At 48.4% G+C, this 25,787-nt stretch overlaps 1 protein-coding gene across 2 annotated transcripts; it reads right to left on the bottom strand.

The window, feature by feature from the left end:
• Positions 1–4,625: 4,625 nt before the first annotated feature.
• On the bottom strand, positions 4,626–22,355 carry GRM6 (glutamate metabotropic receptor 6). 2 transcript variants are annotated; one of them, XM_054717169.1, is made up of 11 exons: positions 22,321–22,355; positions 15,345–15,789; positions 13,324–13,540; positions 12,888–13,023; positions 12,086–12,240; positions 10,872–11,012; positions 10,569–10,769; positions 8,783–8,928; positions 8,073–8,696; positions 5,527–5,838; positions 4,626–4,823 (listed from the first exon to the last, which is right to left on the bottom strand). In XM_054717169.1, exons 1-11 carry the CDS (start codon positions 22,353–22,355, stop codon positions 4,626–4,628), a joined length of 2,610 nt encoding a protein of 869 aa, XP_054573144.1. The 2 variants fall into 2 exon arrangements, with proteins under 2 accessions (XP_054573144.1, XP_008149642.2); XM_008151420.3 differs by lacking the exon at positions 22,321–22,355 and having other exon boundaries at positions 15,345–15,857.
• Between the last annotated feature and the right edge of the window lie 3,432 nt (positions 22,356–25,787).

Here is a 25,787-nt window from a genome sequence, read left to right as displayed (position 1 = left end):
TCCCCTGCCAGCCTGATTGATGCCTAACTGCTCCCCTATCGGCCCGATTGCTACTAACTGCCCACCCCTGCTGGCCTGATCTCCCCCAACTGCCCTCCCCTGGTGGCCTGGTTGCCCTTAACTGCCCTCCCCTGCCAGCCTGATCACACCCAACTGCCCTCCCCTGCAGGCCTGGTCGCCCCCAACTGCCCTCCCCTGCAGGCCTGGTCACCCCAAGCTGACCTCCCTTGCAGGCCTGGTTGCCCCAACTGCCCTCCCCTGAAGGCCTGGTTGCACCCAACTGCCCTCCCCTGCAGGCCTGGTCACCCCCAACTGCCCTCTCCTGCCAGCCTGATCGCCCACAACTGCCCTTCCCTGCTGTGACCTGCCTCCTCCGCTGGGACCTGCCTCCTCCACATGAGGCGGTGGAGATGCCAGGACCGGCCTCCTCTGCACCGCGCGGAGCCACTGGACCCCCAGGCCTCACTGCGTGGAGCAGCCGCCGGGCCCTGCCTCCGCTGTGCGCACGGCCATCTTGTGGTGGCCATCTTTGTGGTGGCCATCTTGTGGTGGCCATCTGTGGTGGCCATCTTGTGGCGACCACCTTGTGATGATGTTGCACACTAGGGCGTGAGGACCACCTAGGCTTTTATTAGTATAGATTGTTTGTACCCACCACTAGGATGTAAGTCCCGTGAAGGAAACAACTCTTGTCTGTTGTGTAGATTGATGTATCTCAGGTACTCAGCACAGAGGAAACTTCCAATGATGCTTGTTGGAACAATGAATGAGGAGTCCATGGGGAGGAGAGTCAGTAAATAGGGAGCCCATGGGTCTGAGGTGGTGTCTTGGGATTGATCAGCTGAGAGTTTAGCTGAATGAATGGGTCTGCGTGGCAGTGATTGGTAGGACTGGGAGGATCAGTTGTAGGTAAATGGCATCAATGATTTGGGCATCTCTGTGGGGATCATTAAGGAGACTCTGGCTGTCAGTAACTATAAGAGAGGCTAATTATCTTGCCCAAGGTCACCCATATAGCAAGTGGCAGAGCTGGAATTGATCTTAAGAAGTCTTAACCTCAGCATTGTACAATTTCATAATGTGAAAACTGAATGACACAAGTATACAGTGGCAGGGGCAAGACAAAATCTCTGGATCCTGGAACATTTCCCTGTCTGCAAATCAGAATGGGAAAAAGAATTCAGGAAATGACATTGTGAGGCAGTTTGATATTCAATAGCTCTGGTAAAATAACCTAATGATACTTAATTTGCCAGATTATACCAGGCAACAGCATGTGGGGCCATAATACTCTAGACGGATGTACCCTTCCTGCTATTTGTTTCTGAGTTTGCAGGTAAATATGAGGATAAATCACAGCCAGATGCAGGTGCTGGGACAGGGCAGGGCCCATAGCAATGTTCCTCTAAATGTGGGGAGCTGGCACCCTGCAATGATGATTTTGATATTGGTGTGTAGGATGAGAGGGGAAAGATACAGGAAACAGAATAACCAGTTAGTATTCTGCCATAGTGGTCCATAAATGAAGCAATGAAGCTTAAAATGTCCAGATCCAGTCCCTTGACAAATCTGTCTCTCTGTACCCTTGTCTTCCTTTTCTATCCAGTCGGCCCACTCACTCTCTTCCATTTCAGAGCTTTATTCCATTTTGGTTCCTTCCCTTTATGCCACAGGTTGAAAGGTCATCTCTGAAACGCCCACCCTATTTGTCATCCCTGTCAGTACTCTGCTCTGTCTGTCTATACTGAAGCAGAGTTTCCCTCTCAAAGCCCAAGAGATGAGAAATAGTTACACTTGGAAATTTTTCATATTTGGAAACAAAGGTGTCACTATAACAGAATATTCCTGATGAAATTTCATTCTATAAAACGATGGTGGAAAGATTTGCTTACAATTGTGCATTTATTCCACTTTAGAAGGAGTCTTGCAAATTGAAAACTATATTTTAAAAAAGCAACAGAAATCCCAAGTCAAACTTTTGGGGAAATTTACATTTATTTAAGAAGAATCATTGAATAAAGTGAGAGGCAATGAGTGTAACAAATTTGGGGAAAATTTCTAAAGAACACAGAATGTAATAAATGTAATAAACATCAAAGATTCACACTAATGAAAAGGCATAATAATATAATTAGCATTAAAAAGTCCCTCTGATAGAAGTCACAAAAACATTGCCTTACAAATGGGTGATAAAATGGAATCTTATTCTCTCTTAAAGTACTCATAATTGGAGAGAAATACTGTGATTATAGTGTGGAAAAGTCTTCAACCCAGATCCTATTTCCACTGGAACATATAATTCATACAGGAAAGAAATCATTAGAAGGCAATGAATGTGAGAGAGCCTACAAGTAGAGCTTAGCTTTTATTCAACATAAAAGAAACTATGCAGGTAGAATGCTTATAAATTCTACAAATTTGAAAAAACTTTGCTTAGGAGTTCTAATTGATTGATTGGACACCAGACAATGTGAACAGGGGAAAACCTTCAGGGAATTGTGAACTCCACTGAGCATCAAAGAAATGATCAAAGGGAGAGAACTTATGTAGGCATGGAATGTGGGAAAGCCCTTTTTCCAGAAGTCAAGGCGTTGAATACATTGGAGAATTCAGAAAGGGACCACATACGTGTACTAAATATGATAATGCCTTTAGGAATAGAGGATGTCTACTGCACACAGAATGGCTCATACTGTGGAATCATGGACAGTGGATTAATGTGAGAAGGTTGCATAAAGAAGACAGAACTCACGGTGCACCAGGGAATTCATGTCAGAGACAGGTAGTAATGAATGTCGGGAGTGTGTGGAAGTTTTCAGCAGGAAGCCAGGACTCTATGTCAGAAATTTCACATCATAGGTCATATAGGGAGAATTCCTTCAAATGTAGAAAAGCTTTTACTAAAACCATCTGAACTTTTGAGTTATAGAGTTCAGAATGGGGACAACCACAAAAATGTAACAAATGTGGAAAAATGTTCAACTAGAAGCCAAGACTTATAGCACACCAGAGAATTCAGACTGGGAGAAACTCCAAGAAAACGGTACATGCAGGAAGACCCTCATTTGGAGATCAGAGCTCATTGACTCTCTACAAGGTCATGTAGGAGGAAAATACCTATAAAAGCACTACTATGGAAAAACCTTTAGCAAGAAAACACAATTCATCATACAAAAGAAAACCCACACAGGGAAGAAGCCCTATGAAATAATGAATTTGGGAAAGCATTCAGTAATATATAAAACTTCATAATTAACCACACAGAGAAACAAACCCTGGGAATGCAACATGTGTGAGGAAGGAGAATCTGTATGTTACTCTGAGGAGACACCCTATTAATTTAAAGAATGCAGAAACACCTAGTCAAAACTTATATGCACCAGAGAGTCTGTATAGGAAATAGTCTCTATGTTGTATGAAGTGTGGTTGATCTTCAAATCATTTCCAGACATTAGATACTAGAGAATTCACACTAACAAAAAGAGTCAGTTTTAAATTTAAATTCTACCCCAAGGAAATAAAATTCCATCACTTAACCTTTTGCACTCGGATGTCGAGTGTGACTCGACATGGTTAGCATTAGAATAAAGGAATCGAGAAAAAAGCAAGTGAGTGCAAAGGGTTAAACCAAGCTTTTCCTAGAAAAAATTACTGAGAAATAAACACCCATGCATCTGTAGTGCAAGCATCTTCCTCCCCATGCCCATGCTTGCTTTTCAAAGGGGACTTCCCGGTAGTGTTGGAAAAGAAGCATTTTATATTCATCCTACATTAACCACGTGGAATTAATCTTCACCATGTACACAACTCTTTTTGTCACTGGTCCCACCCTGGAACTCCTGAAAACAATCCCTCACAGGCATCAGAGGAGGGCAAATGCCACCCTTGTTAGTTTATTTTCACACCACTCACACCACACAAGTGCATCTATTAGAGGTCATTTAAGGAAGTACAGATGGGAAAGGAAAAAAACTGTACTCTGAGTGTGACACCCCTCAGATCCCAGGGGACAAGATTCCAAGGAAAATGCCCTCACACAAGTAACTTTGTGGGGTGCGCCTGGTCCCTCTGCTCACCCCCCTGTCCCTGCAGGCCCATCCTCTCTCACAGGGATCTCACCCAAGGCTCCATCCCTCTGTGCCAAGCCCAGGTTGCTCAGTCTCGTATACAGATCCACAGATCTGCTTTTGTGGAAACTGTTCCTCCCCAACTCCAGCCCAGTATTTCACTCTGGGGCCTGCACATTCTCACACAGGGCCCAGTCCCTATGTTCTAGTGGTTGAAGAAGGAGTGGAAATATCACTCACAATGGCCAAGCCCAGGAAGTCATTGTGATCTCTCAACTTCAAACCAGAGAGTGTAAGTTGAATCCCTCTCTAGAAATAGAAGCCTTACCATGGCCATTTCCCACCACGGGTAGAAAGTCTAGTCTGCAGTGAGGAAATATGCCAACATGCACAGAAAAAAAGGGATAAAATGGGCATGTGGGCAGGTCTTTCTGGAGGCCAGCCTCAAGATAGGTCCTGCTAGGCATGGCCTCCGTGGACCTCTTCTCTGATTCTCTGCATGCCTGGCCTCCTCACAGTTCCCACTGTGAAGCAAGGGAAAGAAAAGAAGGCCTCTCACTACTTGGGGGCCTCTGTGTCCTCACCCTTGGGTGGGGCTGTCACTGTGGAGGTTGCTTTGAGGCTCCGCTTCCGCTTCTGGACGTTCTGCTCCGGGTGGAACAAGATGACGTAGGTTTTGGGTACATAGAGCATGCCGAGGGACACCGATGCACTCAGGCTCAGGGACACAGTCAGTGTGGTGGTTTGAATGTAGATCTGAGCCATGGAAAAAGGGACCAGGTGGGACGCAGCCCTGTTTTCTCTTACCCCCCACCTCCACATAGCCGTGGAATGAGCACTTAGAAAAGGACAACTGCATAAGCAAAGGCCCCATGGCATGAAGAAGGGATAGTCACAGTGTGGCTCCAGTGTGGGCAGGATGGAGGGTGAGTGACATGGCACTACGTGGACCAGTGTCTGAGGGAAGACAGTTTTATTCACAGAGAGTGACATCTGGGGAAATGGTCCATATGCCTAAAAAGGTCTAGAAGATATTAATGAATGAATGGACATGTTTTCAAATGTACAAATGAATGAACAAACTGAGATTGAATAAAGGTAAAAGTGAGCAAACATACAGACGAATAAACAAATGTTCTACTCTACAAATGAACAGATGAGTGAATAATGATCAAACAAATGGATCAATAGATCAATGGATCAGTAGATAGAAAGTATATAATTGAATGAAAGGTTAATCAACGGTTAGAAGTGTGGATGAATGAATGGCTGGATGAACAAGCAGAGGGCAACTGGAAAGATAAGCAAATGAACAAGTATTTAAGTACAGGAATAAATCAACCAACCAAGCAAGCATTCATATGTGTAACCCAGCTCTTGGAACAATTGAGCCCTTCCTTCTGTGGCAGAAGGCAGGAAACCAATGAGGTAGTGAAACCAATAGGAGACCCCAAATTACCTTTTCAGCTGACTGGGCAGTGCCAAAGAAGATAGGCACAAAAGCCAGCCAGATGATGCAGGTGGTGTACATGGTGAAGCCAATGGGCTTGGCCTCGTTGAAGGTCTCAGGCACACCACGGGCCTTGATGGCATACACTGTGCATGTGACCATGAGTAGGAGGCTGTAGCCCAGGCAGCCGATGAGAGACAGATCTGACATGTCGCACTTGAGCACCCCTCTGGCTTGCTCTGGGTCCACCGTCCGCTGCTCCTCATAGTCGATCACGCTGTGTGGGGGCTGGGCCCCTAGCCATGCCATCACTCCCACCACCTACAGGAGACAACATCATATCAGGACACACTAAGACTGGCCACCGACTGAGGTCTCTGGCAGGTTAGGGTCCCCTGGAGGCTCCTGACCTACTGGGAGGGAGGGGATGCTTGGGTCTGAGAGAACCACTATGAAGAGAAGAAGGCCTTCCAGGAGGGGAATACTCAGGCCTGTGACATGGCCCCGTAGAGAGAAGGGGCTGCAGTGGAGGTATGTGCTAACAATGTCAGGGCTGGTTGGGTAAGGGGCTCCCGGACATCCTCTTCCTGTATTCCAGCCATTACCAATGTCATTTACTGAGCCCTGTAAGATGCAGTAACTGCAGACAGGATCTGTGGAATTTTGATCCTAAGTGTCTTCTCTATCTATAGAATGGGAATCATCATAATCTGTTTTAAGAACACGATGCCAGCTTGGAGGGGGAATGGTGTATGGTTAAGGGCCAGGCCCAGCAGAGATGTTCTCTCCTCACCACCATCCAGTAGGCAGTATCCCCTTCACTCTGTAAATGTGAAACACTAGCTTGTTCCTATATAGCAGCATGGCAAACCTAGTTCCTGAGGACCCCCTTCCATCTCCAGATGCAGAGAACTGCTGAACAGGATGTAGTGAAATAACGTGTGAATGCACAATGCAGCCTAAATTGAAGAGGCCCTTAATGGAGAATTGTAAGGATGTCAGGAGCTGATGCTGGGCAGCTGGGAGGTTATCGGAGTAAGACACAGGTCCTAACAATGAGGAGATGGAGCCTCAATGTCCTCAATGACAGGAGACACGACTTTGAGGTAAGGGCAGCTGGGGTGCAGGAAAGAAAACACCTGCATAGAGTCAGGACCCTGAAAGGGCTGCCCATACACTCATTCCCTGCACAAGTGCGTCTGATTTAGGGGGAGGGTATGGGGACGTGAGGTAGGTCTGTGCACCTGGAGCAGGACTGTGTGATCCTGGAGGAGGGGATGTTTTATAATAATTTGTACAACCAGAAGGAACACCTTTTTGTGATTCTCCCAAAGGCAGCAGCTTCATGAACAAGCGACTAATAAAATGTCATGGCACCCACTGTTCAAAAGGCGGCTTGGAGGCTTTTCTTAGAGCAAAACTCCAGGTGGGGGACAAACGTTTCCTATGAGTAACTAACACTCAAGGCCTGTGATACGCGGGAGTAGCAAGCAAAATGCAGCTCACCGACTTCGTATCCCCTGTAATTGATTAAGAATTAGGATCCAGCACGTGTAACTAACTCCTACAAAGTAACAGAAAATGATCAAAGCATAGGAAGAGGCGTGCGGCAGAAGAGGACACTGCAAAGGCCATTGTACTAGCAATGAAGTGAGGCAAATTGAAACAACAGTGAGATACCATTGGACAGCCTTCGTTTTGGTATATAACCTAGTAAAGTTGAAAGTGTGCCTCTTTGAAAGGGTCCAGGGTTTCTGGAAATGAGGGCATCATGTGGGGAGCCCCTGGGTGAGCTGAATGTATTCTAAGCATCTCTGTCTGGGGTGAGGTGTGTCATGGGTTTCCAGGCAGAGAGGCAGTGAGATGCCTTTTCAGGATGAGCTGGGCGCTGAGATGTTGGCCCTCCCTGGTAGAGGAGGCTCATGCCCTGCATGTGCAGGAAGCATCCTCCAGCTGTGAACTGCATGGACCGAGGCCCGTGGGTAGGAATGAACATGGTACATGCATGGCTGGGTAGGGAGAAGGGCTCGCTTGGAATGGAGAGCATGCTGTCCACCGGGCCCTGAGAACTGGGCTGGCTCGACAGTGTCACACAAGGTCACACACACCTTCCTCTTAGTACCCTTTGCACAGAAACCACCCAGCGCTTTCCCAACCACAGGATCACTTCCAAAGCTGTGGAAAGACCCAAAGGAACTCTGCTTTTGCTGCTCATACATCATGAAATCTGGCCATTTATGGAACAGGGTGCTCCACTCCCTAGCTAGTTCCATTCCTGGGGCCCGAGCCTCTCCCCAGGGTCTGGGCAGCAGTAACTCCCTTGATGGAAACAGATTCGTTGCTTGAGGAAAATGTATCAGATTTTTCTCTGCTTTATGTTTATATGGGAACCCATTTTTCCTTCCAGGAAGTGGAGGAATGGCTGCTCTTAACCGAGTTCTCCTCACAGGAGAGCGGCAGGGCCCTCTCTCCCAGGGCTACATGTTTTTCCAAAACGGAAGAGCGAGTCTCTGAGGAGCGGTCAGCGCCTCCCGCTCCGGAGCCCGGGGACCCACCTGCACGGAGGTGAGGCCGAAGGTGATGACCAGCTGCGAGGTGGGGCTGATGAAGGGCGGGGGCGTGACGGAGCGCTTCCCCTGCTCGAAGATGCGGTAGATGCGGTTGGTCTTGGTGAACAGGGCCGAGTAGCTGAGGGTGGTGCCCAGGCCGAGGAAGAGCCTCCGAGCCGCGCAGACGGCCGCCCCCGGCTCGGCCACCATGAGGAAGGTGATGGCGTAGACGAGGAAGATGCCGGTGAGCAGCACGTAGCTGAGCTCGCGGCCGGAGGCGCGGACGATGGGCGTGTTGTTGTGCCGCACGAAGGTGGCCACCACCGCGGTGGTGGCCGTGATGCCCAGCACGGCCAGGAGGAGCGGCGGGGCGGCCCAGGGCGAGGCCCAGGTGAGGCGCACCACGGGCGTGGGGCGGCAGCCCGTGCGGTTGCGCAGGGGCCGCATGTGCCCGGGGCAGACCTCGCAGGTGAACTCATCCGCCTGGAAATGGTACCCGTCGCAGGCCTCGCAGTGCCAACAGCAGGGCACGCCCTTCACCATCTTCTTCCGCTCCCCAGGCCGACAGGGCAGGCTGCACTGAGAGGCCGGCACCTCCCAGGGGTCCCCTGACCACTGCAGGGCGCCCACCTGCAACGTGGGACACGGGCCCGTTGCCCTCCGCCGCCAGGGCTGGCGGGCCCGCCTCCCACGCCCCGGGCTCGCAGGCCACTCACGTCCAGCCTGAGCGTCTCCGCCCACTGGCCCACCGTCTGGTAGCCGCCACTGCCCGCACTGCCGTTGGACGCCTGGTACTGGAAGATGTCGTATCTCCCGGGCGCATCCCCGTTCTCATTGAACATCACTGGGGTTCCCGCGCTGCCTGGAGGGAGAGCCTGGCATCCTCAGTGGGTCTCCAGCCCATCCCAGCCAGCCTCCTGGAGAGGCCCAAGGCCCGGCCAGGATAAAGGAAGAGCTCAGCAAGCACACGCAAAGAAGCTCGACAGCAGGGAAATGCCAATCGAAACCACAGTGAGATACCACCTCCTGCCCAAACATCAGAAAATACCAAGGAGCAGCCAGCACACAGAGAAGCTGGAACCTTATGCGTTGCTGGCAGGAAGCTTGTGCAGTCAGGTGGAAAACGGTATGGGGGATCTCAAACAGTATGGTAGAATGACCACATGACCCAGCAATTCCACTTCTAGGCATAAACTCAAAGGAGCTAAACACAGGAACTCGAGGAGATACTTGAACACTCACGTTCATAGCAGCATTATTCACAACAGCCCAAAGGTGGATGCGACCACGTGTCATTGGGGGTTGAATGGATAAACGAAAAGTGTTTATCCATACAATGGAGTATTATTCAGCCTTAAAAAAGGGAAGGACATTCAGACACATATACAACATGAATGAACCTTGAGGACATTGTGCTAAGTGAAATAAGCCAGTCACAAAAAGACAAATCCTGCACGATCCCACCCATACGAGGTATTTAGAACAGTCAAATGAATAGAGACAGAAAGTAGAATGGTGGTTGCCATGGGAGGGGGGAATGGGAAGTTGTTTAATGGGATAACAGTTTCAGTTGTGCAAAATGAAAAGAGTTTTGGAGATTGGTTGCATAACAGTGTACATGACTACACTGTACACTTAAAAGTGGTTAAGATGGTAAATATACTATACGAAGCTATATGTATGTTACCACAATTATAAAAGAAAATGGAAATCTTAACTGTTCAGGTGAAAGGATGAGTTCAGACTTGAATAAAGGTCTGAGTGTTGACATGAAATTTGTACTAGTTTGGTCAGCTTTATTTCTTTTAGAAGCTTGTTCTGTCAGCTTGTAAAGTTGGTCTGGAGTGAAATTCAGCTGTGCTATTTAGCAGAGAGCGTGGCAAAGAGAAGGTGCTCAATATTTGGTGGAATAGAGTTTTGATTTTCTAAAGAACAGTTATAGTACAAGAATTGTATCTCTCCCCACAAACCATAAGCACAGCCAAGTCCATTGGGCCTTTTCAGAGCCCCCACCATGTGCCAGGCCCTCTGCTGGTACAAGGGGACACATCAGACTGGTGCCCGGTGCTCGGGCAGAGCAGGAGCTAATTGGGGCAGCGTTTGGAAGCTCGAGACTCACAGTGAGCAGCATGTCCGTGTCATAGGCAGTGCCTCTTCACTGTATGCACTGTGCCCTGAGCGACCAGATGCCTTCAAGCTCTGTGCAGTGGAGGGGAGAGTTGTGTGTGACCTGCTGAGGGTTTGAGGCAGAAGGAGTCACAGAGAAATTCCCCAACACCTGCATTTTTCAAGTGGGGAGAGGGGGTGCTGAAGCCTGAGAAAGGAGGAGTGTTAAAAAGTGGTCCTCAGAACTTGGCTCAAGTCCCCAGCTCCCAGGTGCAGGTGCTCCCTAAACCATGCTGCCTCTCCCATCCCTTTGCTCCCCACTCATCCGGGTCCCAGAGAGAAATCCATCTCAGGGGACTTGCCCTCTCTCACGTAGGAGTTCTGGCATCCACTCACCATTGAAGCGGACTGCCCGGATATACTGCAGCAGTGTCCGCCCATCGGTGGGCTCCATTGCTGGGCACAGGCCTGTGTGCCCAGGACAGAGCGCCTGGTGCATGCTGTGTAGGGCATGGGCAATGGCGTACACTGCGTCGATCACAAACTGCACCTTCCCCTCCTGTTCGTAGGTAGAGTCCCGGCCGATGCGTTCCTCACCTGTCCTAGGGATGCCCAGAGGAAATGCGCCTGGCCCCCAGGCACCTAAACTGGCCTCCCACCTTTCCCATCACCTTTCTCGCCACCCTTTGCAGCTCTCACCTGTGCATTTGCGGGTGGATTTGTCTGACTGGGCACCTGAGCTGGTCAGTCTGCAGTTAAAATTCTCTTCCCAGAACTCTGCAAACCAGATGTTCCGGCGGTTGTTCTCCAGAGAGCGTGTCATGAAGTACCGGTCAAACCCTGAGAGGGAGGGGGAGAAGGGTGGTAACCATAGCCAGCCACAGTCCTCCTGTGTCCCTCCACCAACTGCTCCCTTTGCAGCGAGGAATGGCCATTGAACCAACTTCTGGCTGGTGAGTTCAAAGACACCTGGGGACTCCAGGGTAAAATTTGCATCCTGATGTAAACCTGAGCCTCACTACATGAAATACTTCCATGCTGCACATTCTTTCCTGGTTAGGATGCTGCTGTGAGCATGTAGTGGGGGGAGCGTCAGCAGCCACTTTGTAAATATGATGCCACAAGCGTGAAGACTCAGCAACCACAGAGGGTGGTGAAACAGAAGGGAGGACAGAGCTCAGGGCTTTGAGAACTCATTGACTCACTGCCCCAAACCTGAAGTCTTGTGATGAGATGCTTTCATGGCGGAGACTATTCTCAGTCTAGTTTGCCACTTGCAACTGAATGCATTCTGAAAGAGGCCTGGGGGAAGGATGTGAGGGTGGGTGTATACCCCCAAGAGGTGTATACCCCTCAGTGTTATGAGGGTCCACACTTTACAAATAGCCCTGAAGTCCCTCATCAAGTTATCTGCCGTTCATTCAGCCTTTGGGAAAAGGACAATACTGTTGTAAAGTGGACATCCCTGCTGGATTCTTCCAGATATTCACAGATGGGATAGTGGGAAGGGAAAAAGGAAGGGGCGGCCTCATTACTTTGAGCAACAGGACAGTAAGTCCCATCTCCTTGGTTTCTCTCCCTCCCACCCTCACCCTAAAATCATAATGCCTTTGACAGAAAGAGGAATACAGGTGTTGAATTAAAAAATAAAACAAAACAAAAAACACAAACTAAAAAACATTTTTTTTTACCCTGTATGGTGGGTGTGCTTTTTCTCATTTGCCAGCTCATTCAAACACTGCTCGGAGGGATGTACTGACAGAATCTCAGAATCATAGAACTTGGGAATCTTAGAAGGGACCTGGATCACAGTATAATTTTACCAGTGGGGTAAAGAAGTGCCCCAAGAGGGATGGTGGGAAAGGAGGGGTGGGGGCAGGGGACCAAGTGGAGGAGGTCATCCCTACACTCACCATCAATGGAAGCTCTTTTGGGCAGGATGGTGATAGCCCCCACGGCCACGTCCTCCAGGTTCAGGACGGGTGAGATCTTGGCTCCCCAGCTGTCTGAGCCAACCCACAGGAAGTGGCCCGTCAGGTTGGCCTGGCGTGCTGCCTCGAGGACCCTCCTGGTACAAACAGGGCTGAGGGTGAATAAAGTCCAGAGATCTCCCTTTAACTTACCTCTAGTCAATTCTCATTCTTCTCTCTCCATCTATCCCATTCCACGTCATTCATCAGACCGTCATTGGTCAGGAAAAATGGAGTATAGGGTGTTTAGAACACTTGCCCTGGGCTTCTGAGGTGGTCAGGGGTCCAGCCAGGCCCTGGTCCGGGCTTGCCCTCTTGCTCCATGCACTATGACCCACTTCACACTGGAAGCAGGGCCTCCCTTCTCTTACAGAGCCTCCTGCTGGCTCTGCCCCAGGGCTCTATCGCTTTTGCTCATTTTCTGCACTTAGATCTGCCCACAGGTCTCCCCACTATGAATTATAAAAACAGGCATGTATTCTTGTGTGTTTTCTTGGCTAGTCTTAGAGCATCCCCACTTAGAGCAGACCAGGCAGAGAATGCAGCAGGAAAAGTGTGTGTGTGTGTGTGTGTGTGTGTGTGTGTGTGTGGGGGTGGTGGGGGGGGTGGTGGAAAGGATGGGGGGTGCAAGAAGGAAGGAAAGGGAGGAAGGGAGGATGTGCATGTGGGGGATGAGTGAGAAGACAAGGCAGGGCCTTCAAGGAGGGCATCCAAAGAACAGTGACTGAGGTTCCATCCATCCCACCTGATGTCATCCTCGTTGGCAAAGATGATGATGCCCCGAGCGTTGGGTGTCTCCATGAGTCGTCTGATAACCTTGTTGAATTCTCCTGGCTTTGGTTCTCTGGGAATCTTGATGGACTGGGCAATACAGACTCCCCCTGAGTGTCCAGGATGCCAAAGTCAGCGTTCATCCATCCCACTACCCACTGGGACTGCCAGAGTGCATGACTGTGTAGTGTGATCACTCAGGAGTCTGGGCCAGGGGTCTGCAGGGGTGAAGCCTAGCCTGGGCCCCACCTGCCAGGCCACGAGGCAGGACTGAGTCCTCCAAAGGAAAGGGGCGCTGATGGAAGACACATCCAGGCTCCCCACCATGGCCCCAGTGCCCCTATTTCACAGCCCCTGGTTCTCCCCTCTGTAGGTTCCTCGGTGCCTCTGACCTCCCTGTCCCAACTCACCCGCCTCTCGGGAGATCTGCACAAAGGCCTCAACCCCGCTCTCGCCATAGTTGCCCTCGGAGGCCAGCGTGGATACGTAGTTCCATCCGAATGCCCGCACAATGTCCACCATGGCCTGGGCCTGGTAGGAATCAGGGGGCACCACACGGGAGAAGAAGTCGTAGCGTGTGGAGTCGCTGAGCTCAGGGGCCGTGGAGGCATAGCTGATCTGGGGAATCTGGAGGGGGAAAGGACACCCAGGCTGTGGATAGAGGTTCAGTGACCCCAGGAAGGGAGGGCAATGGGGACTCAGGATGCAGGTGGGGGCACAGAAGGTTTGGGGTAGGGAGCTGAGAACCACTGGGAGTGGCAGAAGGTGTGGGGAAAGACCTGCATCTTGTGAATAGGTCGGATGAAACAGGGGAGGTGTGAGGGCCTAGGGGAGTGGGCAGGGCCACCACATCCAGTTGTGCAGGGTGTGTCTGAGCAAAGGAGCGGTGGGTGCCCAAGGCCAGCCTGCACCAGTCTTGCCTCTAGGCACAGGCTGTGTCTGCCCCGGGGAAGGACATCCTTGTCAGTCCCAGAGGAGACAAGTTTTCCGACTTCACACAAAGGGGTGGTCTGTGTGGGTGGGGCAGCCCCAGGAGGGGTCAGAACAGACAAGAGAGCTGCTGAGGGACATTTGATTCGGGGCTAGTGTCTAAAATCTGGGGTTTCAGCGCCTCCTCAGCTCTGGGCTGAGCTGGCAGCATTGGGCCCTGGGCTCACAGGGACCTCCTGCTCATTCAGCTACAGTCCTCACTCGGACCCTGAAGGCCCTTGAGTTTGAGATGCTGCACCCGACCTAGAAGGAAAGACAGAAACCAGAGCTGCAGGCAGGGGAGACAGAGCCCACAAATGTGAACAGACATGAACTGGTGAGACAAAGACACCCTCCCCCCAACACACACACACACACACACACACACACACACGGCAGCCACACAACCTCTCTTGGTGCCAAGTAGAAAGTGCATCTGCATGCTCTGCACCAATATTGCCATCCAGCAGAAACTGGGGTGGGAGGGATTAAGTGGGTGCAGATGATGGAAGGGGCCCCGAGAAAACCTCCCTAGTGCCATGGAGAATCAGAGAAACTCAAGAAACAGAGGTCCCCTGCCTAGCCAGATGGGAGTAAAGCCTTCCTCTCTTCTCAGAAAGATAAAAGGTCAGAGATAACCCCCTCATGGAACCCCAGTAAAACTGTCCCAGAAACCCCACCCAAGTGAATGTACGGAAAATCACCAACTCTAATGCAAAGGCCCCCCAATCCCTGATTCCTACGGCTCCCCCAGTCACTGCCCCTCAGATTGCAAGGAAGGTGCTGCCTCCCACAGAAGGCAGTTAGCAAGAGATGAGGGCAGGGCAGGGCCTGCCCAAGCCTCTCCTACAGGCCAGGGCACTGCAGACGAAAGGAGCCTCCTCTGGCGCCTCTTTCAGAGGCCCCTTAAGAGACCTTTAGAGGCAGGCATTTTGAAATTGAATTTAAATGATGATCAGAAAGGAGGATCAAGGTACAGGTCCTTACAGACCTACCCACCCCCAGGGCAGCCAGGAACTTGTGCGGCTTGCCCCACCGTTAGGAGGGCCCTAATTCCGGGGAAAACTTGCTCCTTGTCACCCAGAGCTCTCCACCGGGGTCCAGGGTCAGGACCTCCTTGCACGGGTGTGCAGCGTGTGCCCCAAACTAGGACACAAGCGGCCAAGTGGGGTCTAAAGTCCAGGGCGCCGTGCGGTCAGCTAAGGGGGCTGGTTTCCTTATTCCCACAGCGGGCTGTGTGCGGGCGGCAGCCGCTGGAGGGCGCCAGAGCAGACAAGGGAGGAGGCCGAAGTGGCGGGGACCTGGCTCAGGCGGTGTCTGGCTGGACCCAGAGGCTTCCTTTGAAGCCGTCGTTTGTCTTGGTGAGTTGGAGTGACTCCTGCCAGGAGACGACACCTCAGCCACCCCAAGGGAGAGGACCGGGCGGAGGGGCCGGACACCGAGCGCGGCCAGCGGCCCTCACCGCAAACAGACGCAGCACGTTGGCGACCATGATGGAGACTGAGCTGGCCGAGGCTCCCACGACCGCCACCACGCGCTCGGGGGGCGCGGCGCGCAGCGGGGGGACGCCGCCGGGGCAGCGCACGGCCGCCTCCTCGCCGTCGCCGCGGCCGCGGATCAGCGCCTGCAGGAAGCTCAGAGCCTGCTCCAGAGCGTACGTGTCCCGGGAGCAAGTGTCGAGCAGCCGCGCCCCCAGACGCACGCCCGGCAGCAGCTCGGGGTCCGCGTTGATGCGGTCCAGCGCGTACAGCATGGCCTCCAGCCGATGGATGCCCTGCTCCTTCTTCAGCGGCCCGCACGCCCTGCCCGCCGCCCCCCGCGCGTGCACCGGGAACAGGCCGCCCAGCGTGAGGCCGCCCGCCAGGCGCACCGAGCCCGCCGCCGCCGCCGCGCCCGCCTGCGCCAGCGTCAGCACCAGGATCGGCGGCAGCAGCGCCGGCAGCGGCGGTTCCAGGAGGCTCCGGGGCCCGGCCATCGGCTCCCCGGCTGCGGGAGGAGCCCGGACGGACCGGGAGAACAGAATCGAAGAATGCTCCGAGTGCCTGCCTGGCCGGGGACAACTGGGGATAAGGGAGCCCCGGGAGCTAGGGAGAGGGAGGCGCGCAATAAAAGTTGGCCGAGCCTATCAGAGAAGAGGTGGGATATCAACTCGGCACTGTCCCAGCCTCCCCCCTCCTCCCCCGCCCCCCCCCTCCGGCCCCGCTGCTCTCAAAACCCTCTGAACCTGATCACACGGGCCCCCTGCTGGACCATTATCTCCAGCGTGCAAACCCTTCCCTTTCCCGATAGTCCTGGGCCACTCATACTCACCTGTGCCAGCCTCTGCCGGGTCAGGACGCAGCTGTGACAGATGTGGAGAGAGAAAGAGAGAGAGAGAGAGAGAGAGAGAGAGAGAGAGAGAGAGAGAGAGAGAGAGAGAGAGAGAGAGAGAGAGGATTTAAGGATTATGGGGAAGGGATGAGAGGCTGCTCTGAGGGCGGAGACCGGCCCTGAGCAGGGATGTGCGAAGAACTGGATCTCTCCCCGTCTTCCTTCCCTCCCTCTCCTACTCTCCTGGGCCTGTTTCTTTCCTGTCTTTGGATGTGTGTTGTGTACCTGACTCTCTCTGACTGTCTTTCTCTCAGGCTGTGTCTGACACACACACTCTGTCCTCTGGCTCTTGGTCTCTTTGCTTCTCTATTTCTGTCTCCACCTTGCTGCCTCTCCCCTTCTCTTTTCCCTTCCTGTCTCTCCGTGCCAATTTTTCTTTCTCTCTTTCTTTGTCTCTCTCTGTCTCTTATCCTTTTTCTATCTCTTTCTCCCTTTCTTTCCTGGCCACCAGTCTTTGGACTCCAGCTGCCTAAGGTACTCCCCAACTTTCTCCTCGCAAAACCCTGCAGTACATCCAGGAGTGGAAGAAAGGAGCGCAGGCTGTGAGCTGAGCGGACCTGCACAGAGAGAGGGAGAACAGGGCTGGGCAGGAAGGAACCATGAGCAGCCAAACTTTAATATTTTTAAATTATGTTTTTATTGATTTCACAGAGAGGAAGGGAGAGGGAGAGAGAGAGAGATAGATAGAAACATCAATGATGAGAGAGAATCACTGAGTGGCTGCTACCTGCACACCCCCTACCAGGGGTGGAGCCCACAACCCAGACATGTGCCCTGACCTGGAATCTGGTTCATGGGTTGACGCTCAACCACTGAGCCACACCGGCTGGGTCCAAGCCAACCTTTAATATTAGCAGGGACTCTGCTTAACATACCCTCAACAACCTTGCAAAGAAGAGACTTTTACCATCAGCCCCATTTTGCAGATGAGAAAATAGAGACCTGAAAAAATTAAGTGACCTGCGCAAGGTCACATGGCTGGGGTGAGTCAGCAGCAGGATTTGCACCCAGATTAGTGTGAAGCCACCAGCCTGCAAGCCTCCGATGGAAGAAGGGGACAGGCCAGCTTGCCCTGCCGCTCACACTCCACCTTTTGCAGCTGACAAGGGAGCCGTAGGGAGTTGTTCTGTCACGTATAGAGCCTTCCTGGCTCTGGGAGCAGCGGCTCGCACCATGTGAACTTGAGTTTCCCCATCTCGTCATTGAGGGCCAAAGGTGAGGGGGCTTGGTCAAAAGATACTTGTACCATCAGCCCTGTCTGGGGTCTCAGATTTGGCTCTCTGAGGCCAAGAGGGCAAAGCATCCCGGAGACAGGTGGTGAGCTCTCAGCCCCAGAGATTAGCAGGCTCGTCCTGCGGGGCCTGAGCTGGCTCAGGCTCCATTAGACAGCGTGGATTAGGGCGGCCACAGGGATTTGGTCAAAGCTGGCAGTGGGAGCAAGCAAAAGCCATGTCACCCTTCTCTCTTCCCCCAACACATACAGTATCTGGTTCCAGAGCTGTCCTGGCACCTCTCCCTGGAGCCCCAGATCAAGTGTGGCTTTACATATATATTTTTTAAAATATATTTTATTGATTTTTTTTTACAGAGAGAAAGGGAGAGGGATAGAGAGTTAGAAACATCGATGAGAAAGAAACATCGATCAGCTGCCTTCTGCACACCTCCTACTGGGGATGTGCCTGCAACCAAGGTATATGCCCTTGACCGGAATCGAACCTGGGACCTTTCAGTCCGCAGGCCAACGCTCTATCCACTGAGCCAAACCAGTTAGGGCCGCTTTACATATTTTAAAAGTTGGGAAGAATGGGGCATTTAACTGTACAAGCCTGGTGTTTGAGGTGTATGGGTCGGCAGCTGGGCTCGCACAGTCCTTTATAGCTCTTCCCTGCTCAGGACTTTTCAGACAGGGCCACGAAGCACGTTCCCAACTCACAGGATCAGAGCATCCCTGTGGCTCCTGAGTGAAGATGGAGGAAGCAGGGGCAGAATCCTTCACAATGGTGCAAGAGGTTGAGAGGGTCTGAGCAGTGTGCTGGAGATAAAAGGAAGAGAAGTAGGTGGGCTCCCGGCATGGGAAGAAGTAGCTATGAGGTGAGGGAGAAGAAGGCACCATAGTTCAGCACCTGGGAGAAGGGCCAGCATCCCTGAGAATGTGGGGACCAGGACCTGGACGGGGACCAGAACCATGGAGAGCAGAAACCACGAGTTTTATTTTGGACGCAGGGAAGCCTAGAATCTTATTTGAGATTTGAAGGGCTATGTTAAGCCTATGGTTGGAGTTATGGGTCTGGAACTGAGGGAAGAGGCCAGAGTGGGAGAGAAAGCGGAATTAGCAGCAGTGAGCGTGTGGGATTTAAAGTCTTGGGATGAATAAGCTCACCTGTACAGAGGGTGTGGACAGAGGGTAAGGATGGAGCCCCAGGCATCCCAACGTCTCAGCCAGGAGTTTGAACAAAGAGAGGCAGCTGGAAGGGGCGGCCCAGGAGGTGGAGGGACGATGGAGAGTGGGCGGCACAGTGGCCAAAATACAGGATTGAGGAAGTGAGGAAATTTATCACAATTGATTCAGCCTCACGCAGTAGCAAATGATCATGCAGATGAGACAACTGAGCCAGAGAGGTGTGGCCACTCCTCCAAGGCCACACAGCACCAGGGGCATGGGACTGCTCAGACAACCTGAGGTAAAAACAAACAAACCCTCAATGACCTTTACTGCTGAGCCCATGATTTCAGCTCTAGCTATTTCAATGGCCAAGATTCAATTCAATTAGAAGCCCAGGGCTGGTGCCTGCTGTATGCTTTCCACAGTTCTAATCCCAGAGCAGGATGTTAAATATATATTTTTAGACTAGCCCCCAATTTAACAGTCACATGATTTTTATTACACAATTCGTTGGGGAGCACAAAAGACTTGGTTGGAAAGTTGTAAGGAGGATATTCTGAGAAAAAGGAAGGGTGTGGAAGGCTGCCTGTCCTGTTTATCGGAATTCCGACTTAGGGACTATTTTCTTACACTGTACACAAGAATAAACACAAAATGGATTAAATTTGTACATTCTTTAAGATTTATTATATAGGATCATGTCTTCTATGAATAGAGATAGTTTTACTTTTTTTCTTTCCAATTTGCATGTCTAGTTCAATATCTGCAAATCAGTTAATCTGATACATCATGCTTTTTTACAATCCAGCTTTATGTAAAACCTGAAACCATAAAGCTCTGGGGAAAACCATATACAGTAAACTCTCTGACATTGTTTGTAGTAGTATTTTTTTGGACTTGTCTCCTTGGGCAGTCCATTCTGTGGGACTCTTTCCCTCTCCCCATGTGGGAGTCTGTACTTGTTCTTCAATAAATCTCCACCTTTGCTATACAAAAAAAAAAAAAAAAAAAAAAAAAAAAGTAAACAGACTAAGAAGGTTTTGCACAGTAAAGAAAACTATCAACAAAATGAAAAGATATCTTTTCAATGGGAGAAAATATTCATCAATGATGCATCAGATAAGGGATAAATATTCAAAATATATAAGAAACTCTTACAACTTCACACTAAAAAAATAAACAATCTAATTAAAATGGGCAGAGGACTTGACTAGATGTTTCTCTAACGAGGACATGCAAGAGGCCAATAGACATATGAAAAGATGCTCAATATCACTAATCATCAGAGAAATGCAAATTAAAACCACAATGAAATATCACCTGCCACCTGCCAGAATGGCAATCAATAAATCAACAAACAAACAAACAAAAAACCAAAACAAACAAACAAACAAAATAAATAAATCAACAAACAATGCTGGTGAGGATGTGGAGAAAGGGATACCCCTGTGTACTGTTGGTGGGACTGCAAACTGGTGCAGCCACTATGGAAAACAGTATGGAGGTTCCTCAAAAAATTATAAATAGAACTACCTTATGACCCAGCAAGCCTACTTCTGGGTATTTACTCAAAGAAACTAAAATATTCACCTAACATCATACTCAATGGTGAAAAATGAAATTTCTCCCAATAAAATCAGAAATAATATATGTACGCCTGTGTTTACAACTGCTATTGGAAATTGTACTGGAAGTTCTAGCCAGAGCAATTAGGCAACAAAAAGAACTAGACATGCAAATTGGAAAGAGAAAAGTAAAACCATCTCTATTCACAGAAGACATGATCCTATATAATAAATCTTAAAGAATGTACAAAAAAACAAACAAACAACTAGTAGAGCTAACAGGTTAATTTATCAAATATGCAAAATAAAAATCAATACACAAAAAACCAGTTGTGTTTCTATACACTAACAATGAACAATCTAAAAAAAGAATTAAAAAACAATTCTGAGTAGCTCAGTTGGTAGAGCATTATCTAGATATGCCAAGGTTGTGGGTTCAATCCCTGGTCAGGGCACATACAAGAATCAAACAATGAATGCATAAATAAGTGGAACAACAACTCTCTCTCCCTCTCTCTTCTTCTATCTCTAAAGTCAATCAATTAAAAAAAAACACACCTTTTACAATGATATCCAAAAGAATAAAATACCTAGAAATAAAAGGAGGTTAGAGTCTTGTACACTGTAAACTATATAAAGATAGAATTATCATATAATCCAGCACTTCCACTCACAGACATATACCCAAGAATATAGAAAACAGGCACTCAAACAAAATACTTATACACAAATGTTCACAGCAGCACTATTCACAATAGACAAAAGTTAGAAAAAAACATATATCCATTAATGAATAACTGAATAAAAATTTTTGATATATACATGCAGTGGAATATTATTTAGTTGTAAAAGAGATGAAATACTAACACATGTTAGTATTGGATAAACTTCAAAAACATTATTCTGAGTAAAAAACTAGACATAAAAGGTGACATACATATAATTCTATTTATATGAAATTTCCAAAACAGGTAAATCCATAGAGACAGACAACAGATTTGTAGTTCCTGGAGGCTGGGAAGAAATGTAATGGGAAATAACTACTTAATGGGTAGAGTGCTTCCTTTTGGGATGAATAAAATATTTTGGAACTATACAGGGGTGGTGGTTCCCAACACTGTGAATGCCCTATTACTAAATTCAAAGAGAAACTACATCAACATAACCCAGAAAGAACTACTCATAACCCAGACCCTTTAAGAATGAAGGTTTGGGTCCCACCACCAGGTTAAGAACCATGATCAGGTGAGGTGCTTGCTGAAGACAGAGGGAATACAGAATGGGTGTGGGAGGAGGTGTTTATAAATATCAGCTATGCTATGACCATGTGACCAGTTACAGAAATGAGGACTGAAATGATCATGACTTTATTTCTTTTCTTTGTTATGAGCATGTTTGTTTATATTGCTATTTTCTTTTATCTTTTACTAGTGACCCGATGCACGAAATTCGTGCACATTAAAAAGGGATTAATTAGAGGAAATAATTTAATATTGCTATTTGCCCTTTCTCTATAATAGAAGTGTCAGAGATGAAAGAAAATTAGTAAAATGTATATGAAAACCTTCCTCCTGTCAGAGTCTGGGGCTCACCATGGGACCCAGAGTCAAGTCCCCGCCCACCCACATGCACCTCAAAATCACGTGAGACCCAGACCCAGCTGGCCACCCCCCCAATTGGGCTAGATCCAGACCCGGCCAGTCCCACCTTTGTCAAGCCCTGCTGGGCAGGGGGCGTAACCTCAGGTCCCCTGGCCCAGCACCAGGATGGGGGGGCATGACCTGAGGTCCCCCAGCCCAGACTGGGGCAGGGGGGCATGCCTTGAGGTCCTCTGTCAAGCCCCTCCAGGTGGGGGACACGGCCTGAGATCCCCTCTCAAGCCCCGCTGGGTGGAGGGCATGGCCTGAAGTTCCCTGTCAAGCCCCACTGGGCAGGGGTGTGGCCTGAGTTCCCCTGACACAGCACTGGGGGTGCACTTTGAGGTCCCCCATCAAGCCCTGCTGGGTGGGGGGCACGGCCTGAGGTCCCCTGTCAAGCCCTGCTGAGCAGGAGGTGTGGTCTGAGGTCCCCTGGCTTGGCGCTGGGGCAGGGGGGAGGAAGCCTGAGGTCCCCTAGCCCAGCACCAGGACGGGAAGCGCACCTTGAGGTTCCCCATCAAGCCCTACCGGCGGGGGACATAACCTCAGGTCCCCTGGCCTGGCACTGGAGCGGAGGGGGGGGCAGCCTGAGGTCCCCCAACCTGATGCCAGGGCAGGGGGCATGGCCTGAGGTCCCCTGTCAAGCCCTGTCAGGTGGGGGATGCAGCCTGAGGTCCCTGTCAAGCCCCATGGGGGCGGGGGAGGGTGTAGCCTCAGGTCCCTGCTGATTGCTTGGTAAGGCTCTTTATGGGAACTTGGCCTCAGCTGTGGGTGCAGCCATCTTTGTGATGGAGTGATGGTCAATTAGCATATTCCCTCTTTATTAGATAGGATACCCTGATCATGCAATAGAAGATGTATTGACTTTAGAGTATTTAAGTATTTTTACTTTACATTCTTGTATATAAGTGGAAATCAAAGAGAAGGGTAAACGTCACAGAAGGACTTAACCTCCTCTGGTGAAGAGGTAAACACATTTTAAATTGTGTGCAGGATAGCTGAATCATGTTAGGTGAAGTATGACCTTGTTATTGTCTTTATTTGGAGATTAAGTATGATTTAAGAAGATACATATGGATAATGTCAACATGTCTATACCATGGTGCCAGATATTTGTTTAATGTTATTCTGGATGTTACTGTGAAGGTGTTTTTGAATAATATTAATATTCAAATTGAATAAAACAAATTGTCCTCCATAATGTGGGTGAGCCTTATTCACTCAACTGAATAGAACAAAAGACTCATCTTATCTGAGAAAGAGAATTCTGTCAGCAAACGACCTTCACACTTAAACTGCAACATCTACTCTCCCTGGATATCCAGCCTGCTGGCCCACCTTGCAGATTTTGGACTTGCCAGTCTCCATAATTGTATGAGCCAATTCATTAAAATCTCTTTCTGTTTTTTCTCCTCCTCCTCCTCCTCCTCCTCCTCCTTCCACTCTCTCTCTCTCTCTCTCTCTCTCTCGGTTCTGTTTCTCTGAGAACCCTGACTAATACAATATGTTTTCCATTTTCTTGGGTCTATACCTAGGAGTAGATTTGTTAGATCACATGATAATTCTATATTTAACTTTTCAAGGAACTGTAAAACTTTTCTATAATGTTTGAACCATTTTACACTCCTACCAGCAATGCACAAGAGTTCCAATTTCTCCACATCCTCACCAACACTTACTTCCCATTTTAAAAAAATTATCTCCTTCCTATTGTGTGTAAAGTGGTATCTTAGTGTGGTTTTCATTTGAATTTCCCTAATAACTAGTGATGTTGAGCATCTTTTTCAAGTGTTTTTCACATTTGTATATCTTCTTTAAAGAAATGACTATTCAAGTACTTTGAAACTTTGTAAATTGGGCTTTTATCTATGGTTGAATTGTAAGAGCTCTTTACATATTCTGGATACTATGTTCTTATTATATATATAATTTGCAAATATTTTGTCCCATTTAGTATGTTGTCTTTCACTCTTTGGAAAATGTCTTTTGGGGCACAAAGGTTTTTCAATTTTGATAAAATCAAAATTATATATTTCCTGATATTTTTTTTGTGTTTTTTGTGTCATTTCTAAGACTCTATGACCAAATCTGAGATCATGAACATTTATATCCAGGTTTTATTGTCAAATTCTAATAGTTTTAGCTTTCACATTTAGGTTTTTGATCCATGTTAAGTTAATTTTTGTATATGATGTGTGGTGGGGGTCCAAATTCATACTTTTGCACATGGATATCAGTTGGATATATAGAAGACCTATGTGGTAGGTGATATTTGGACAGAAAAGTGTGATAAAGTAATGACTGAAAAGTGTGATAAAGTAATGTTGATATTTACCAGGCAGAGGGGTCAGCAATTGAAGACTTTATGTACAGATAAGTGGCACAAATTAATCAATGAATGAATACAGGTGTTTCTGCTGGACTACTGTATATTTATCCCTGAAAATTTTTGTGTTGAGTAAAAACACCAATAAAAATTATCTGGTGTAGCCCTAGCTGGTTTTGCTCAGTGGTTAGAGCATCGACTGGAGGACTGAAGGATCCCAGGTTCAATTCCGGTCAAGGGCACAAAACTTGGTTGCAGGCTTGATGCCCAGCCCTCGTCGGGGCGTGTGCAGGAAGCAACCAATCAATGTGTCTCTCTCACATTGATGTTTCTCTATGTGTGTCTCTCCCCCTCCTTTTACTCTTTCTAATAATCAATGGAAAATATCCTTGGGTGAGGATTAACAACAACAACAAAATAACTGGCATTATGGGAAGAATAGTATTTGAACAGACCACTCAAACCATAGCATGTTTGGTACCAGAACACTAATAAAAACCACTTCCTATTAAAAAATAATGGCATAATTAAAAAGGTGTGGTAAATCATTAGATACATAAATACACACCCAAGAGAAAGAAAGAGAGAGAGATAACGTCACCTATTGATAAAGGTGAAAGTACCTTGGAAAAAGAGACTGTGATGAAGGATTGATGCCACTGAGTTATGAAGACCACACAGGAGTGTCCTGTGTAAGAGCAGGTGGCCACACTAAGCTAAGAGAGAGATTGTGAGAGTTGAAGGGGTGTCAGGAACGTCCTATTTTCTCCAGTTGTACTGCTCTCAGCTGTCTGGGTTCATCTGCTTTAAGACCCTTTTATATGGAGTGTAAAATTTTAAGGTGGTGGTGAAAATCTTACAAAAACCATGAAATCTCCCACATAAGATGGAATTAATCCACAATACAGAAGTATGTGTTGTACCAGAACAAATGTTTTTCACAAAAAACTTCAGAATAGAAAAAAGAATACATTTAGCAATGCATTCTATGAGGCTAAATACATACCTAGAATAAGAAATAAAATTTATAGCCAAACTAAGAAGCATAGATCCAAAAATTATAGTAAAATATTTGCAAAATGAGTTACATAAAAACATTATGATCAAGTCTGGTTTGTCCCAGAAATGCACTTGAGCAGATGAATGACTTAGAAGATTTATGAATGTAATTTAATTCACTGCATTAACAGATTAAAGGAAGAGACATGATTATCTAAATGGATGCAGAAAAACATTTGATGACATTGAATGTCCATTCAATCTAGGGATCTTGTTTAATCTGATAAAGTTATCTACCAAAGCCTACAGAAAATATTATATTCAGTGATGAGTCATTTCAAGTATTTATTTCCCTTAAAATCAGCATCTCTATCTGCAACTGGCACTTCAAGCACTCTTGGATCTACTCTACTGGCCCAGGTAGTGGAACAGCCTTCTCTTGTTCTGGGCTTCACTCAAAGCCAGCAACTTTTCTGGTCACTTGGTAAATGGGCCACAGGCCCACTATACATTGTACATCTTTTTTTTTTTTTTGGTTGTAGGAAAGGCCAGATGCAACAATTTATTCTCAACATAGAAGGGACATATACAGGGTGTCCTCCAAAAATGTATACATACTGCTCTT

Source organism: Eptesicus fuscus, chromosome 6 (assembly GCF_027574615.1).
Source record: "Eptesicus fuscus isolate TK198812 chromosome 6, DD_ASM_mEF_20220401, whole genome shotgun sequence".
Classification (NCBI taxonomy): Eukaryota; Metazoa; Chordata; class Mammalia; order Chiroptera; family Vespertilionidae; genus Eptesicus; species Eptesicus fuscus.
The sequence above is the reverse complement of the archived record's forward strand: the minus strand, read 5'-3'. Positions and strand labels throughout refer to the sequence as shown.